General features: G+C 40.5%; 1 protein-coding gene across 1 annotated transcript in view; it reads left to right on the top strand.

The window, feature by feature from the left end:
- WDR49 (WD repeat domain 49) overlaps positions 1-18004 on the top strand; it is a 194823-nt gene that overhangs the window by 18572 nt on the left and 158247 nt on the right. Inside the window, exon 2 of the mRNA XM_061168263.1 lies at positions 8249-8506. Within this exon, the coding sequence (XP_061024246.1) occupies positions 8339-8506 (168 nt within the window). The 5' untranslated portion in view covers positions 8249-8338. The remainder of the gene's footprint in view (positions 1-8248; positions 8507-18004) is intronic.

Genomic DNA, 18004 nt, shown 5'->3' with positions numbered 1-18004 from the left:
CCCTTTTGAACCTTAAAGTGAGTCTTTGAAGTGGGCATGTAGGAATTACTATCTCCATATATGACTGTGGAAAACTGAAGCCCAGAGGTAAATATCCAGTGTTACGTGGAATAGTGGGACTACATTAAAATCCTGGTCTCCTAACTCTGACTTAGAGCTCCTTGTCTCCTTATATTTTATCTCTTCTGGATATTTTGTCTCCTCTGGATATTTTTATCCCTGAATCATACCTGATTAGTGATCAGTGTTCACCCAAAGCCTATGGCTGCCCACGACTGTCCCTTGCTTTTGAGACAACTTATCTAGAAGCTCCCAAAGTTACATTCCTAAACATGTCTCCTCCTCTCTCTCTTTCTCTCTCTATATGCATACGTATGTGTTTACATTTATGTATACATATCCTTCCTTGAGGTTAAGCCATCCAGAGAGTTAAAAATCCACTTCCCTTTTAAAACAGAATTTTCAATGCTTTATAAACAAAACATCTGATTCTGGGGATTTGGACACTTGAGTAGTAAGAGGGTGGTGTAATGACAGACAGTGGTTACACTGTTTCAGTGATGGGAAAGAACTATTTCCATTATTATTATTAAAGACAGGTTCAGCACCAAGCAGATTTCTATAGCTACCATTAGCTCTAACTAACTCCAAACAGAAAATGTTTTTCAAGTGTTAAACATAACATATACACACATAATAGATATTGTATTTAATAACTAACCTTGAAAATTTTTATATGGCACTGATTGCTCTGGGATGGATTTAGATATAAGAACTAGGAGCAGTGAAAATGATGGTAGAATCTCAGCTTCCATAGTAAATGTCATGACATGGATAATTTTGCTTCATTCTGCTTTTCAGTTACAGTCTTGCAGCCTCTCTGTGAACTACTACCCAATATTCCTGAGTTTGAGGGGATTTCCCTTGCACCGTGTACTAATATTAATGCTAATTCATTTGCATAATGTTTTTACTGTTGACAGACTTTCATCACCTTATGTCATTTTAACCTTAAAGCTACTCTGAGATAAGCAATACTCTCTTCATTTTGAGAAACGATCCAGCTGCTCAAGAAACAAAGGATTGAAAGGGAGAGATTTAAGACCTGAACCTGGTGTACTGAGTCTAAATTCTAAGTTCCTCTGACTTTATTACCAAATATATGCTTTCTCATTTCCTCACTTTTCACACATCTCAGCTCCCAAACTAGACCAGAACTTAGTCTAGTGTCTAGCAGAATACTCTGCACAGGTTTTACACTATGGAGAACATAGAAGGCTATGAGTTTTGAATTATAGTTTTGCTGGGTCACCTTAGACAAGTTATTTAAGTCTTAATTTCTTCACCTATAGAATGGTGACCATATGATGCCCACATCATAGGATTTCAAGGAGAATTAAATGAAAAATTGTCAATCTTGTTGTTTAGACTCTAAGTTATGTCAAATTCTTTGAGACCCTGCCAGGCTCCTCTGTCCGTAGGATTCTCCAGGCAAGAATACTGGAGTAGGTTGCTCTTTCCTTCTCTAAGGGATCTTCTGGACACAGGGATCGAATACATGTCTCCTGTTTGGCAGGCAGATTCATTATCACTGAGCCACCTGGGAAGCCCATGTGTCAAGTCTTAGAAGAGACCATAGTATGATATTATTGTGTTGTACAATTTCCAAGTTGTGTGAAGTTGGGCAAGATACTTCATCTTGTTTAGTACCATTATCAGTAAAAATCAGTTTGGAAAATATTAAGTATCTTGCAGGGATATTATGAGGCCTAATAAAATTACACTTGCAAAAGTGCCTAACACAGTGGCATACACTAGGGACTCAATAATTGTTTATCTCCCACCTACCTGCTTTCTTTCTTTCTTTAAGGGTGAAATCAATAAATGTTTACTGGATTTTCAGTGAGTCCTTTCTTGCAATGATTTTATGACTACTTTTTAGTGTTTCTATACATGGATGCAAGTGTTCGATATCAAGGTGACTTTGACAAACTGTTCTCAAGCTCCAAGTGGAATAAAATGCAGCGTTCTCTCTGAGAGGCAGCATAAAGGAATTTGGCAACCTAGTTCAGAGTAATTGCCCAGAAAGTGGCTCCCTGGTGAAAATCCCACTGACAAACAACAAGACCATGTGTGACTTTGAACATGGACATTAGATTTCAAAGACAAGAATTTGTTAAACCAAAGAGGGCCTCAAAAACTGATTAACTGTTGGGAACGCTTATCAGGATTTACATAAAATTTGAACTTTAGGATATTTTTAAGCGCTGATTCTCCATATTTAGTTCAGTGGATCCAATGTATCTACTGGTAAAATAAAATCATAGTTGCTTTTTTCAAATGAGCAGGAATGCTTAAGCAAAAAATTAGGATTTTCGCACTTTTACCTTCCACTTCCATATATTGTAAAATCTGGCTAACACTGCTTGCTTAGACTAGAACTTGACATAGGGATGATACGCAATTTATTGCACAATGATAAATTTAGTTATTTTAGTATATCATGAATTACTATTTAATGAATTCTCAGTATTTAAATATTTGAACAGTCTGAGAAATGCTGTTGTATAAAGACAGTTTTCTTAATTTGGGCATTGTACAGCAGATCAAAAAATAAAAGGCAAATGTTATGTAGTTTAAGAGTTAACAGGGGACCTGCTTTCTCAAAATATAAAATTAATAACACCATAATTGACTTTTTAAAAATTTTGTTTTGGGTTTGGGTTTTTTTTAATCTGTTTCTTTCTTTTTGGCTGTGCCACATGATTTGCAGGATCTTAATTTCTGACCAGAGATTGAACCGGGGCCCGTGAAAGTGAAAGTGCCGATTTCTAACCACTGAAACCACTAGGGGATTCCTCAGAATTTACTATCATGTCTCTGAGCAGCAGTGAGCATAGAGCACTATCTCATTCATTTTTGCTTTTCTGGTGTCTGGAGCAGTGACCAGAACAGAGCAGGGCCTCAACAGGTGTGCATCTTATGTAGAAATTGCATGTATTAAATGGAACACTTTGTTTCAAATGTTCTCAAACAGTTTTCTCTAAGGAGCCTTGAAGATACAATCGCAAATTTGGTTTCCCTCATTAATTATTTTATTGTGGAATTCTACCTCTATTTCAGACTCAATACCACTCAGGAAACTGTCCTGAAAACTCAAAGCCACAGGAGAATTTCCTTTTCAGCCCATCTTATTTTACAAATAGGCACACACGACTATATCACTGTGTAGTTTATACAAAGCTCTGTTTGGGCCATGTTAGGCTGTAGGCTTTAGTGAGGTACTGTCCTTGTTCTTAGGGAGTTAATGTGGTGGGAGAGAGACAGATACACAGGCAACTAATTATACTGCAAGGCAGAAAGAAAAACTGCTGTGGTTAAAGTGTAAACAAAATGCTGTGGTTGCAGAGTGAAAGGAGTAATTAATTTGAGCCAGGAGGATTTGAAACAAGAAAGGAGAGAAACTAATATTTATTGAGGGCTTAAAAGGTGCCAAGGGCGGAGCTGGTCCTTTCTCTCAAGCTCCGAGAGGAGGTGATGTTTAAGTGAGCTGGGAGCTAAAAAGAGAGGGCTGTAGGGGTGTGTTTGGCCACAGGGACCATGTTGGGAAGGCGTGCCTTCAAGAAGCAAGGAGACTGTGGGAAGATACCCTGCCACTGGCCCCGAGGGAGGGGACTGGGGCAAGGAGCAGCCTCAACTTGAGATGGTTTGGTGAGAAAGGGGGTTTGTAAGGGGAAGCTGGTTTCTCTTATGTGAAGGAGATGGAGGGAGAAATTTAGTCAAAGATTATGGCTCAGTGGTAAAGAATCTGCCTGCAAATACAGGAGACTCAGGAGATGGGGGATTGATCCCTGGATTGGGAAGATCCCCGGGAGGAGGAAATGGCAACCCACTCCAGGTATTCTTGCCGGGAGTACCCCTTGGAGAGAGGAGCCTGGCGGGTTATAGTCCTTGGGATCACAAAGAGTTGGACCCGACTAAGCGACTGAGGTTGCACAAGAATGTTAGTAAGAACAGGCCTTGGTGTGAGGAGAGGAGAAACAAAGGGAAGGGAAGTTAAGAGGAAAGGCAGGGCCTGCTATTTTTGTTGGTGGGTGTGAATTATGGGGGGAGGAAGAGAGCAGGGATTTGGGGGTGAACTGGGAATTGTGACAAAGACACATACGGGAGTGTCTATTCGGTGGGGATAATGATGCAGGCCCAAGGTTCCAAAAAAAGCACAAGCTAGTGATGTATCTGCTTGCATGGTCCTCTTGGGTGCCTAGGCTCTGCTGTGCTGGTGACTGTTGGCTGGTCCCTGCAGGAGAGACAGGCAAGTGTCAGTCAGCTTTCTCTCCAAACTAGAGCTCCCACTTATTTATTTATTTATCTATTTTCATTTATTTTTACTACTTGGAGGCTAATTACTTTACAATATTGTAGTGGTTTTTGTCAGACATTGACATGAATCAGCCATAGAGTTACATGTATTCCCCATCCCGATCCCCCCTCCCACCTCCCTCTCCACCCGATCCCTCTGGGTCTTCCCAGTGCACCAGGCCTGAGCACTTGTCTCATGCATCCAGCCTGGGCTGGTGATCTGTTTCACCCTAGATAATATACATGTTTCGATGCTGTTCTCTCAAAACATCCCACCCTCGCCTTCTCCCACAGAGTCCAAAAGTCTGTTCTGTACATCTGTGTCTCTTTTTCTATCTTGCATATAGGGTTATTGTTACCATCTTTCTAAATTCCATATATATATGCATTAGTATGCTGTATTGGTCTTTATCTTTCTGGCTTACTTCACTCTGTATAATGGGCTCCAGTTTCATCCATCTCATTAGAACTGATTCAAATGAATTCTTTTTAACGGCTGAGTAATATTCCATGGTGTATATGTACCACAGCTTCCTTATCCATTCGTCTGCTGATGGGCATCTAGGTTGCTTCCATGTCCTGGCTAATATAAACAGTGCTGCAATGAACATTGGGGAGAGCTCCCACTTTTAAAAACAAAAAGTTTAGGCTGCACTGGGCCTTCGTTGCAGTGTGCAGTCTCCTCTTGTTGCAGCACATGGGCCCAGTGGCCACGTGGCATGTGGGATTTTGGTTCCCCAACCAGGCATTGAACCTGTGTCTCCTGCATTGGAGGGCAGATTCTTAACGAGCAGATCACCAGGGACCTTCCACTTTTTGAGAGCATAGACTGTCTTCATCACTTCCCTGTCCCACACAGAGCCTAGGATGGGACTGGGCACATGGCAGATTTTCACAAACTCATAACTGATGCTTGGAAAGCAAGGAGGGTAAATGTCAGCATAGGCAAGAGTTGCAAAGAGCTGGACATGACTGAATACACGTACACACAAAAGACTACGTATAGACTTTTTAGAGTGGTAGAAGTTTAACCTGAAAATTAACCACACCATTTCAAAGAAGGTGAAAGCCATGGAAGGCTTTATGATGGAGAATGAATTCTAATGCCTTGATTTTACAGGAAGGAAGCTGTGTGAATTGATTAACTTCTACAGTAATTTGTTGGCTGCTCATTATAGCCTCCTGTTTTGACTAATGAATACGTTTAGAGCTGCATCTCTGTGCAAGCTAAGGCATCCAGGCAGTTTGACTGTCTTAGAATAATTAGAGAATTTTGCTTTGTCAGCCAGTGGGATACTTACCTCTCCCGGCGCAGCTTCACAGAGTATTTTTTTCTATTTCCTCTTCCTCCCCTCATTAGTGTCTGTTGTGGAATTAATCCCAACTGTCCAACAGATCACTATAAAACATTTTATAGACATTTACAGGACTGATCTGACTGAACTAAACTATTATTAATTTGCTAATTAGGATGGTAAGAAGACAGATTTTATTCTTATGTGAGATAATTTAGGGGAATTTATCATATTAGGGCTTAAAGATGTTTTATCTAATTTACTGAAGGGCTAAACCAGGAAAGTTAAATGTGTAATAAACACGCTCCCCTCAGCCCTTCTGTGCCTGTGATACCCATTTATAATTTATAATGCCCCTCTTTTCCCCTGAGCCTGCATATGGCTTCACAATTCTCCACACAGCACTGGAAACAGCAAGAGGTTGGGACTTGACATGAAAGATGAACCAGATAGCTAATTGTTCCTACAAGACTATAAGTCCCTTACAGGTAGGCACCAGGTCCAAGTCAGGACTCGACATACAAGAGACTTTTAATAAATTGTTTTCGGAATGAATGATAGAGAGATGGATAAATTAATGGGTGGATGAATGATATTTCATTTTTTTCACTACTGGTTCAGGAAAGCCTGTGGGATGCGTCCATCTCTGTGTTGTAGGAAGCATGCTTTGTATCACCTTGTGCCTGTGAACACCAGCTCACTGAATGATGTTGCTGGATGAAAACTTAGAGGACATCTTTTCAGTTTTACAGAGATGAGAATAAGGTTCAGAGAAGGCATGCATCTAAAGCCAGGAGCCACTCTGCCATTTTCTGCACCTTGCTAACTGCGAGACTTTTGGGGTCAATGTTGCCTCTTCATCTGTAACCTGGAGTAGGAAATGACAGCCCACTCCAGTATTCTTGCCTGGAAAATTCCATGTATAGAGGAGCTTGGCAGGTTACACTTCATGGGGTCGCAAGAGTCAGGCACAACTGAGTGACTTTCACATCATCTGTAAAGTGGGAAGAGTGAGCTTGTCTTCTTTGCAGGATTATTGTGAAGCTTTAACAAGATAAGGAATTGAAAAGTGCTTGGTGTAGTGCCTGGCACATGGTAAATGTGAAACAAAATGTTAACTTTCTCCTTTTTCCTTTCTTTTCATTAATATTAGCTGAACAAGTGATGGTACTGTAGATAGTTTTATCATAAGATTTATCATATTGTGTTATACTGTGTTCTCCTTCCATATTTTCAATGAATTGAAAAATTATGCCACCCGTGGATACAGAGCACCTCCTGTAGACTGATGATAATTTTACTTCCAGATGGGACAGAAAATGAAACATTTGTTTGGAGAGTTTGATTAATCTCGTATATGAAGTTATCAGCATTCCCTCTGACATTTGCCATCTGCGACTGTGTGTTGTTCCCAGTGTTGTCAAAAGTACATAGTAGGGTACACACTGCTCTTTTCAAAAGGGATAACCAACAAGGACCTACTGTACAGCGCAGGGAACTCTGCTCAATGCTATGTGCCGGCCGGGATGGGAGTGGGGGCTGAGGAGAACAGATGAATGTTTATGCACGGCTGAGTCCCTTCCCTGTTCCCCTGAGACTATCACAGCACTGTTAATCGGCTATACCCCAATACAAAACGTTTCTGGTATTAAAAAATAAATAAAATTTAAAAATATATATAGTAGATGCTCAATAAATATGAAAGGAATGAAAAAAAAAAACAGGTTAAACCATTCCCATTTTATCCACATAGAAACTAAGACAAAGAGATGATAAGAAATGGATTCGTATTAAACACAAATGAAACATTTTTACATAGAAAATGTAAAATTCCTAAATTCATTGTTGTTTTCTTTGAATAATCATCTTGCTTCATAATACATATTTCATAGAAAATACGTTTATAAAAGTTGTCTTTAAATAGTGCAGTGATGAAGTTTAATTAAAAAAAAAAATGAGTGGGCTGAATGGTCCTTTAAAAAAACCTCAATGTTTACATTATGTATTCAGACCTTCAGGTCACTCATTAGTTGCTGGGCGGGATGGGGGTGTGAGGAGGAGGAGAAAAGGGAGAAGTCTTAGTTGGCTTCACACTGGTTGCCGGGAAGCACACAAAAACAGCAGGCCCACGTGAAAAAAACAAGGCCATGTTGCTGGGAAGGTAGTCTTCAGAGGCACACACTTCCCGGGGACAGAAAGCCTACAACTGTGTCATCTCACACCTCAAGACAAGAAAACGGAGTTTAAACCCATGACATAGGAATAAAAGCAAGGTTAGCCAAAGAGATTTTGAGAAATTGCTTTTCTAATTCATTTTAAACGAGTATTAGAAGTTGCATTTTGTGTCAGTTGCTATAAACCTGGGGGAAAGCGTTTACATTCTTGTAATCAAGCCAGGTTAAACAGAATATTGGTGGGGGGATGTTTTAAAAGGATTCAACAGTGGGCTTTGAAAATAAACTGGAATTAAGGAAGAGTGAGGGTCGAGAGCTTTGATTCCCTGCCTCTGGGCCTGAATTTTTTGCCTCCTAATTGAATGCCTTGAAATGTACTTTTATTTTGGAATTCGATTGCTAGGTTGTTTCTTTTCAAAGGCACCTGTTGAGGGAAAAGGAAAAGAAAGAAAAAAAAAGAAAAAAACTTACAGAGAGAGTTGAAGGCTGCTGAAAAGAGGTGAAGCCATTATGAGTTGCCAGAATGCTACCCCTGGGTTGAACAAAGGGTCTCAGCCCCGGCCAGAGAACCCGGAGAGGACTTCACATGGTGCAACTGCAAAGGAAGACGCCCGCACAGCGCTGCTTGACAACCAACTCACCCTGGGCGACTTTGTCCAAATACAGACAGCCTTCGAGGTAAGCACTCGTCTTATTTGCTGGAGAGTTTGAGTTGTTTGTGAAAGAGATGAAACAAAGACTTTTCTCTTAAAAGATTTTTTTTGTTGTTGTTTTAATATATTTAATAGTTAAAAGGGCTTCCCAGGTGGCTCAGTGGTAAAAAATCTGCCTGCAATGCAGGAGACATAGGTTTGATCCCTGGGTCAGAAAGATCCCCTGGAGAAGGAAACGGCAACCCAGTCCAGTATTCTTGCCTGGGAAATCCCACAGACAGAGGAACCTGGCGGGCTAACAGTCCATGGGGTCATGAAAGAGTCAGACACAACTGAGAGACACAACAACAACAGGGGACTGAAGAGAATTAATCACACTTGGATTTAACACGAGAGTAACTTTATCCATTGGTTCATTGGGTGAGATAAAATTATTTGGTATGAAATTGCTGCTACTGAATATCATTACCATCCAGGAAGGAAAATGAATTCTTAGACAACCTTTTTTTTTTTTAGATATCAATGTATTTTTGGAAATAGAAAGTTATAATGCTAAGAAGGGGAAGCCAGATCTCTAGGGTGACTCCCAGCAATAACCATTCTTGTAGGCAACATGGAAATATCCCTCTGGAAATGCAAATAGGCACCTCCAGGTATATGGGCTGCCCAGGTGATGCTAATGGTAAAGAATCCACGTGTCAGGGCAGGAGACACTAGAGATGCAGGTTTGATCCTTGGGTTGGGAAGATCCCCCGGAGCAGGAAATGCAACCCACTCCAGTGTTCTTGCCTGGAGAATCCCATGGGCAGAGGTGCCTGGTGGGCTCCAGTCCGTGGGGTCGCAGAGTCAGACACGACAGAGCATGTGCCCACGCATGCACCTCCTGTGTGCAGACATTCTCCCCTGCCTCACCCCAGGCAACACGGCTCCTTTTCAAAGCAGGCAGTGGCACTTCATTGTCCCAGATCTTCTGTGAGGAATCGGTCTGCCACTCTTTTTTTGTAAATATTGGAGCAATGCCCACGAAAACAAAAATTTTAAATTTTAATTCTACGTATAAACCTTAGGACTTTTAACTATAAATGAATAAGTTCCTTCTCTCTATCTCAATTAATTTGGAACTCGGCAGCTGTGCAGAATGAACAGTGTACATCAAAATGACTTTTAGCCTCTCTGCTGATAGGAAGAAGTGTTCTTCCATGCTGTGAAATTTCAGTAGACGTGAGCCTCCATCCTTTCTACTTCATTACACTTGCTAAAATATGCTCTCAGGGCTTCAGGATGTCCTCTGGGGGTGCTTGAGAATGTCATGTTAATTTGAAGCAGACATAAAATGTTTGGGAATACCACCTTGAAATTAATAAAGCATGGTGAAATCTAACCATTCTATTGCCCTGTAATTGGCACAAATTTTATCTTTATCTACCCCGCAAAATAGTTGCTTGCTACTGAAAAACTACTATACCCTATTTTGTATAGCCAGTTAAATTCTACCTATGTTGATAATGTCTCATTACTATCAATCATCTCTTTTTAATAGACTCTATCATATCTAGTAGGACAGACATGCTGTGCCCTACACTTTTCTCATTTTAATCTTCATGTTTTTGCAGTTCATCCAAACCCACTTGTCTGAAAAGACTTTTAGTGCTGCTCATGTCCAATGCCCCAAATGAATCTGGCATGTTTTTATAGACATTGCAAACACTTTGACAGCTTGAGGGCATTCAGAAAAACATAACCACAGACTTTGACAGCTTTGACTCTGGAATGAACAGAAATGTGAGCAGTTTTGTTCTGGTCCTCAGAACATGAAGTAGAGTGCTAGGGTCTGTTAGGAGAGTCTATGTTATAAAGTCCATGCATTAGAGGGTGAAACTGCTACAAAAGGTTGGGGGTGGATGTTCTTTCCAAATTACTGATTAGTCTGGAGTGAACCAAAGTGAAATGGGACAATTCAATTTCAAGATCTTTTTTTTTAATCTCTAAATGTTTCAAAGACTGGATCACTTGTTTTGAAATTAACCACTTTGAAGATCAGGTACCACTGATGGATGGAAAAGGAGAAAGAGATTACTATTCAGAGCTTGCATGAACCTAGAGAATCTAATGACAGTGTTTAAAAAAGAAATTGAGCTTTGCAGGCGCTTACTTCAAGGAAAAGTGAAAGTCCATCCAATTTTAACAGACTCAACGGAGGGAATGGAATGATCCAATGACAAATGTACAATCAGGAACAAAAATTAGGCCCTCGAGACAACACAGTTTCCACAAACAGCACAGACACCTAGGGAAGAATGATACACTAGATGATTTCCACAAATTCCCTCCCATCTGTTGTGAGGGATGGGCCCACAGGTCACAAGTGTAGATTCCTGTAAAAGGAAAAATTCCTTGTAAAAGGAAAAATGCAGGGGTTGTTCTGCATCATAGAACTCCGAAGGCAGTTATCTGTAGTCCATTCACTAAAGACACACTCTTAGAATGCCATAATTCTGAAACTGGATCCTTTTATCTCTTGTTTTGTTTTCTTGCACCCAGATTGCTTATTTGGAGCTGAAGATTTGTCAAGTAATAGGCAAAGTCCATGTTCTTAAATAGCAGTAGGAATGTTTAATTGAAAAATGGAAAGATGAGTCTTTGAACTGTGTAGTGAATGTTTCACATGTTTCCAAGTGAGTTATTACACACCATATAAATCTTAGTAGTACCATTTAGAAATAAAGTGCTTGGGGCTTCCCTGGTGGCCCAGTGGTTGAAACTTGGCCTTCCAAGGCACAGGGTATAGGTTTGATCCCTGGTTGGGGAACTAAGACCCCACATGCCTCGTGGCCAAAAACCCAAGACATAAAACAGAAGCAATATTGTAAAAAATTCAATAAAGACGTTCAAAATGGTCCACAACAAAAAATTCTTTAAGGAAAAAAAAGGGAAGAGAACGTGAGTAGTGCTTACGTTTATTGTATGATGGTATAAATGAGTCAGAATCAGTGTTTAAGAGTTGGGGTAAGACTTCTTGGATTTGAATCCTTCTTTTGTCACTGACAATGTGACTTTGTGCAAATCACTTAATCTCTCTGAGCCTGTTTCCTTTATTTCTAACCTGGGGATAATAGGGTTGTTGTGAGGATTAAATGAAATATTATCTGGAAAGCACTTGAAAGAGTGCTTGAGATAGAAAAAGTGCTTAGTCAACATAGTTATTATATCTTCAGTGAGTAGAAATTGAACCACATGGCCTTTAACAGTCTCTTAACTTTAACACATACATTTCCCTCCAAAATTTAAACTTTGAATAACACTCACAACTATGCTTTTATATTCCTTTTGGTTGGGGTAGGAAGTGGAAACAATGAGTTGCAAAGACATAAATTCACATAGAAGAGTACAAAAGCTCATCTTTTCATCTATTTCATATTTGATTACCATGTGAAAGATGTCAAGATATCTTGATCCTCTTCTTTAGAACAAAGAAGTTATCTGGATAGAAGTACTAGAAAAGTAACTATGAGGTTTTTTTTCTTTTAAATGATGGTGTCCAAAAAGTCATATATCAGTTTGCAGGGAATATAACTTGTATTAGTCATAGAACTGTAAAATGCTTGTTACCCAAACTTCCCTACTTAAAGAAATGATGTGCTCTCTGGATAGTCATATTATTTTAATGTCAAACATATTTTACATTTTCTTAGATACTTCAGTAGCCCCTTATTATATGAAGAAGGATGCCTATGATTTGCTGATTTTACAGGAATCTTGAGAAGTAGAAATTAATGGTCCAAGGGAAATGGGATTTTGGAAACGCTGCATTGAGACTTGATATATTTTGATTTTTTCCCCCAAGACTGTGGCTATGTAGGTTCTTAACTGTTTCTTTTTCTTGACTTCTTCATCGTTGACTTCTTTATATCAGCACCATCTGCTCTTTGATCTTGGAAGCCTTGTTGCCTGTTTGGCTTGGGTCTGTATTTGCTACGCTGCTGGACTCCCTGGATTGGGTCTTGACCTGCCTCTGTCAGCCGCGCTGTCTGTAGCATCCCCTGGTACATCCTTTCTGGCTCCACTCTGCCTGCTCTGTGCTGCCATTTGCCCAAGTCCTACTAAATCTTAAGCTTAAATAGCTTGAAATAAAGCTCCTAAACCATATGTAAACTGTGAAATATTTATGCTTAAAGTAGGAAGGGCCAAAACAGTTGAGTATGAGAAAGGCATAGTAAAAATCCTAACAGGAAGTGCCCAGAGATGTTCAGGGAAGGTTCTCAGAACACACTTATCTTGGGGGGTTAATGGAATCTAGTGAATGGAATCTAAACACAACACACTTGTGCTCACTTAACTTCGATAGACCAGAGAAGTTCAGGAGGTATTTGCAGTTCTGAAATTTGTGCCTAAGGTATAATAAATGATCAAATCCACAGAATTTATGATGTATTCATGCTTGATTGTCTTTATAAAAATTCCCAACATTCTTGTCTACAGCAGGGCCTATGAACAATGCTTCCGTTATACCAACAGGACAAAATCGAGAGTTCTGATGCCCTGCTTGGCAGGGTAGACTTTAAGGAATCCAGAAAGTCACTGTTATCAAAAATTTAATTACATACATTTACAGTTAGGTAAGTCATATTAACCCCCCCTCCAAACAAACAAATAAACAAACAAGAGTGATCTCGGTCTTCTAATCCTCCTGTTCCACCCCTTCCATCCTCACCTCTCCCAGACATGACAAGGAGAAATTACTTGAGTAACCTGATTGATGGTGACAGTGTTGGTCTGTATTTTTAAAGTAAGCGGTGTGTGTGTGGGGGGGGTAATCTATTAAAAGGATATGAGATTGAAAAAAAAAAAAAAGATTCCCACTTTTCCATTATTTAGCCTCTCTTTTTTATTTTTATATGTATAAATGAGTTTTATTTATTTTTTGTCCATGCCGTTTGGCCTGTGGGGTCATATTTCCCTGACCAGGTTCTAAGCCCTAGCCCCCGGCATTGGAGGTCAGAGTCCCAGCCCCTGGACTGCTAGCAAAGTCCCTACCCTTCTTTCTAAACTCGAACTCTCCCAGTTCATAAGGGACTTGCCTTCTCATTGCCCACTGTATCTTTGCTATTAATTTACCCAAATGGACAGGCCTTCCTAGATGTAACTCATGTTCTAGAACTCTTCTTACCCCTTGCTTCTCTTTTTTTCCTACCCTAGACATCACCATCCCAAACACATAAATAAAACCATCCATTTTTGCTTCACCTCTCCTCAGAACTATTAGATTTTGCTTGTCTCTGTCAAAATATGATACAGTCCATGAAGATCACTTAAAAATTATTTTTAAGGTAAGACTGATAGGTGATAACTGTATAGTATGGTATCCAATAAAGTTCTGAAATTAGAAAATTTTACAGGGTGTGCAAATTGTGTGAAGTATATAATAGCACATTCATGATAGAGGTTTATTTATCACTCATGTAGAGGACAGATATTTCTAATTGGCAGCAGCTCCAAGTAGGGATTCTAATAGGCAGGCTCCTTCCATCTTCTGCCTGCAGGCTGGCTGTGTGTCAAGCTAGTCATGGGAGTAAGAGCTTGAAGGAGCAAGTGGGGCAGGGTTTTGTGGGCCAAACTCCTGTCTCTACTGCCGGGGCAGCTGGAAAGGGTAGGCAGGCGGGTGCCCAGAAAACAGTCTCACTCACTAGCCTCAGAGTGTAATGGTAGGAAAATTTCCGTCTCTCCTAATAAACCTGTGCGCTATATTTCATAGATTAAGGAAAGCTACATACCTAAGGATGCTTTATGTTTTGCCTTTGTTGCCAGGAAGTTCAAAGTTAAATTTAGTCCTCAACTGATACAATGATTCTTAACATAAATTTTTCTGAAACAATTATCTTCTGTTTTCATTCTATGATTCTTTTATCTTGGTTTTAATGGTCTGACTGCCTATGTACTGTAACTGAACTCAAGTTCTTTCTGGAAATCAGTGGAGGTAAAAATGATGAATAAAAATTTAATGTCTTTGAAGTACGGTGGGATTTTACCAAATACCTCTGTAGGGATCATGTGATTTGATCCTCTCACCAGCCTGGAATGTAGTCAGGGCAGGTATTTTTATTTCCCATTTACACATGAGGAGACTAAAGCTCAAAGATATTTAATTGAGTCACCCTACAGGGCAGAGCCAGGGTCCTGGGGTAGATTGTCAACCTTCCAGCCCTTTGTATGGCAGGGCTCCCGCTGGCCACCAGGCACCCACCCTTTGGGATTGGTGCTCTAAGGGACAGAAATCCAATAGGATATGCACTTTAATAATGAAACGAACATGTCAAGTTAGTAGCACACAGACACTGTGCCTTGGTCCCTTGGAATTTGAAAATTTATTTGCAAATCAGCAGATAATAAGTCCAATAATAAATCAATGCAGAGAAGGGTAGAAGAATGAAAGGGAGGGATAGGAATAACTCACTGCTTTTTTACTTTTTCCTTTCTGAAGGCTTTCAGTGGAGGCCTGTGGGAAGGTAAACAGGTAAAGCTTAACCTACAACTGTCTTCCATAGTACAGAGTGCATCCAGCAATCTCAGTCAATCCATCACTTGCTGATCAAAGGCAGCAAGTCAGAGCATTTCTCACTCCAGCTCCCTTAGAGGAATCAAAAAACCTCATTTTTGATGGCAGCAGAAGATCGGTGAACCCTGCAGGTGCCCCTCCCCATCATTAAGGTAATAGCATGAAGACAAATTTGATAAACCTTGGTGTTGGCACAATCGGAAACAACAGAGAATGCTTTGGTGGTTTTGTCTGAGTTGTTAGAATTCATGGGGAGGTTAACAAAGGATGCCATCATTGGAACACAAGCAAGTGAAGTTCTCTGTCAACACACATGAAAAATCGGCCTTCCTGAACACTGCTGCCCTTGCGCTGAATTTTGTGACAAGTTCTAACAGCTTCATGCCTTTTCTAATTTCTCTGTTTGCTTTCAGAACTGGCATTTATAAAAATTAATCTAGATTAGAGAGGGTGATGAAGAGTACTTTTGAGGGACAAACATTTTAACCTTAAGCTTTGGACAGGATTGGGGTAAAGAAAGCAAACAAGAAACTTGTTATAAAGGAGAAAGAAAGCAAGAAAAGGTGCCTATTGCTATTCATTTGTAGTATACCAACTTAGCCAGACCTTTACACCATGGGCCTGCATGCTTCCTCAGTCACTTCAGTTGTGTCCAACTCTTTGTGACCCCATGGATCATAGCCTGCCAGGCTTCTCTGTCCATGAGATTTCCCAGGCAAGAATACCGGAGTGGGGTTCCATGCCCTCCTCCAAAGTATCTTTCCGACCCAGGGATCGAGCCACATCTCCTATGTCTCCTCCATAGAAGGCAGATTGTTTATTGCTGAGCCACCAGAGAAACCAAGATGAAGGGCACAGCCTAGCTTTTCAAATTTCCCCAAAATTAAGAAAGAAACGTGAGGAAAAGAGACAACTGGAGAAATATAGTTTGTGCTATTTTGATTTTGCATTTGTGCTGTGTTAGCAAGTATAGTTACACCCAATGATTAGACAAGAGCCCTCTGAATTGCCCTTCATGATTTCTGATCTTTCCTGAAGCTCTGGTCAGACACAAGTCCCTCGGGTCATTTTTTCCCCTCATCAGGTGTTACCAACATATTACAGGAAAGAGCCTTGTTAGATCTTGACTCGGGCACCAGCATTCTCTGCTGAGGACTTCCAGGGACACAGTTTTCCCATACTCTGTTGCTTCCTAAGTTCTCTCTTCTTAATTCTCACAACCTCTGAGGCCAGGTCTTTCTCCAGGTCTGTCCAATATGGCGACCTTGAGCCAAAGGTGGCTATTTAAATTAAAATGAAATAAAGCTAGAACTTACTTAATAAAATAATTCAATTCCTCACAAGCACCAGCCATGTTTAAAGTAATCAGTAAGTGCATGTGGCTAGTAGCCACCATAGTGGAGAGTACAGGTTATAGAACATTTTCTTCATCAGAGAATGTTCTATTGGACAATTAGACCTTTCTCTTGGTATCCTAGTAGCTCGCCCCGTATCCATACTTCTGGTCGTATATATATGGCTATCAGGCTACTCTCAGCCCCTCAGTCCCCCTGGAAGTATACCAGACTCCTCATTCCTTAGAGCTGGAGGCCAAACTGATTCTTGGCCCTGGTGATTATTGGCGTTGTTCAGTCACTCAGTCATGTCCGCCTCTTTGCGACCCCATGAACTGCAGCACGCCAGGCTTCCCTGTCCTTCACTATCTCCCGGAGTTTGCTCAAACTCACATCCATTGAGTTGGTGATGCCACCCAAACATCTCATCCTCTGTTGCTCCCTTCTCCTTCTGCCCTCAATTTTTCCAACATCAGGGTCTTTTCCAGTCAGTTGGCTCTTCGCATCAAGTGGCCAATGTAATGGAGCTTCAGCTTCAGCCTTAATCGTTCTAGTGAATATTCAGGATCAATTTCCTTTAGGATTGACTGGTTTGACCTCCTTGCTGTCCAAGGAACTCTCAAGAGTCTTCTCCAGAACCACAATTTGAAAGCATCAATTCTTCAGTGCTCAGCCTTCTTCACAGTCCAACTCTCACATCCATATATGACTACTGGAAAACCATAGTTTTGACTCTATGGACTTTTATTGACAAAGTGAACATCTCTGCTTGTTAATATGCTGTCTAGGTTTGTCATAGCTTTTCTTCCCAGGAATAAGCGTCTTTTGATTTCGTGGCTGCAGTCACTATCTGCAGTGATTTCAGAGCCCAAGAAGAGAAAATCTGTCACTGTTTCCACTTTTTCCTCATCTACTTGCCATGAAGGGATGGGACTGCCTGCCGTAATCTTAGTTTTTTGAAGTTTGAGTTTTAAACCAGGTTTTCCCACTCTCCTCTTTTACCCTCATCAAGAGGTTCTTTAGTTCCTCTTCACTTTCTGCCTTTAGAGTGGTATGATCTGCATATCTGAGGTTGTTGATATTTTTTCTGTCAATCTTGATTCCAGCTTGTGAGATATCCAGCTCTGCCCTCAGAGATACCAGAAAATATTTTCCTTTTTGCTTTAGTCTAAGACCCATTTCTCCACGTTCCTCTACCAGGGTTGTAGAGAATAGGGACATCCATTTCTCTCAGAGGAATCCTTACCTCCCCACTTCAAGCCCAGAGCTTACCCCTCCCCACCGGTATTCAGTTAGGCTTACAGTTCCAACAAGTCAATCACAAACTTATCTGACACTGGAACATTACCCATATTGTCCATGCTTGTGGCATTTTAGTTACTTGAATGCCTTAAGAGTATTCCTGCTTTAAAAACCTATCAAATGCCGGTGCCTCAGGTTGAAATATTCCTGCTTCTCTCCCCACAATCTCCAGCTAACTCCTGTTCATACTTCATGTTTAAGTATTGCTGTCCCCAGAAAGCCTTCTCTCTCCACCCTGGTTGGATAAATATCTTAATACCTATTCCTGTCCCCTTTCCTCATAGCTCCTATATGTTCTTCTCTTGTACTAATTGCAGATGCTCTGATTAAGTAC

This window comes from Dama dama, chromosome 19 (assembly GCF_033118175.1).
Source record: "Dama dama isolate Ldn47 chromosome 19, ASM3311817v1, whole genome shotgun sequence".
In the NCBI taxonomy this organism is placed as follows: Eukaryota; Metazoa; Chordata; class Mammalia; order Artiodactyla; family Cervidae; genus Dama; species Dama dama.
Note: the sequence above shows the minus strand (reverse complement) of the source record. Positions and strands in the feature narration are given on the sequence as shown.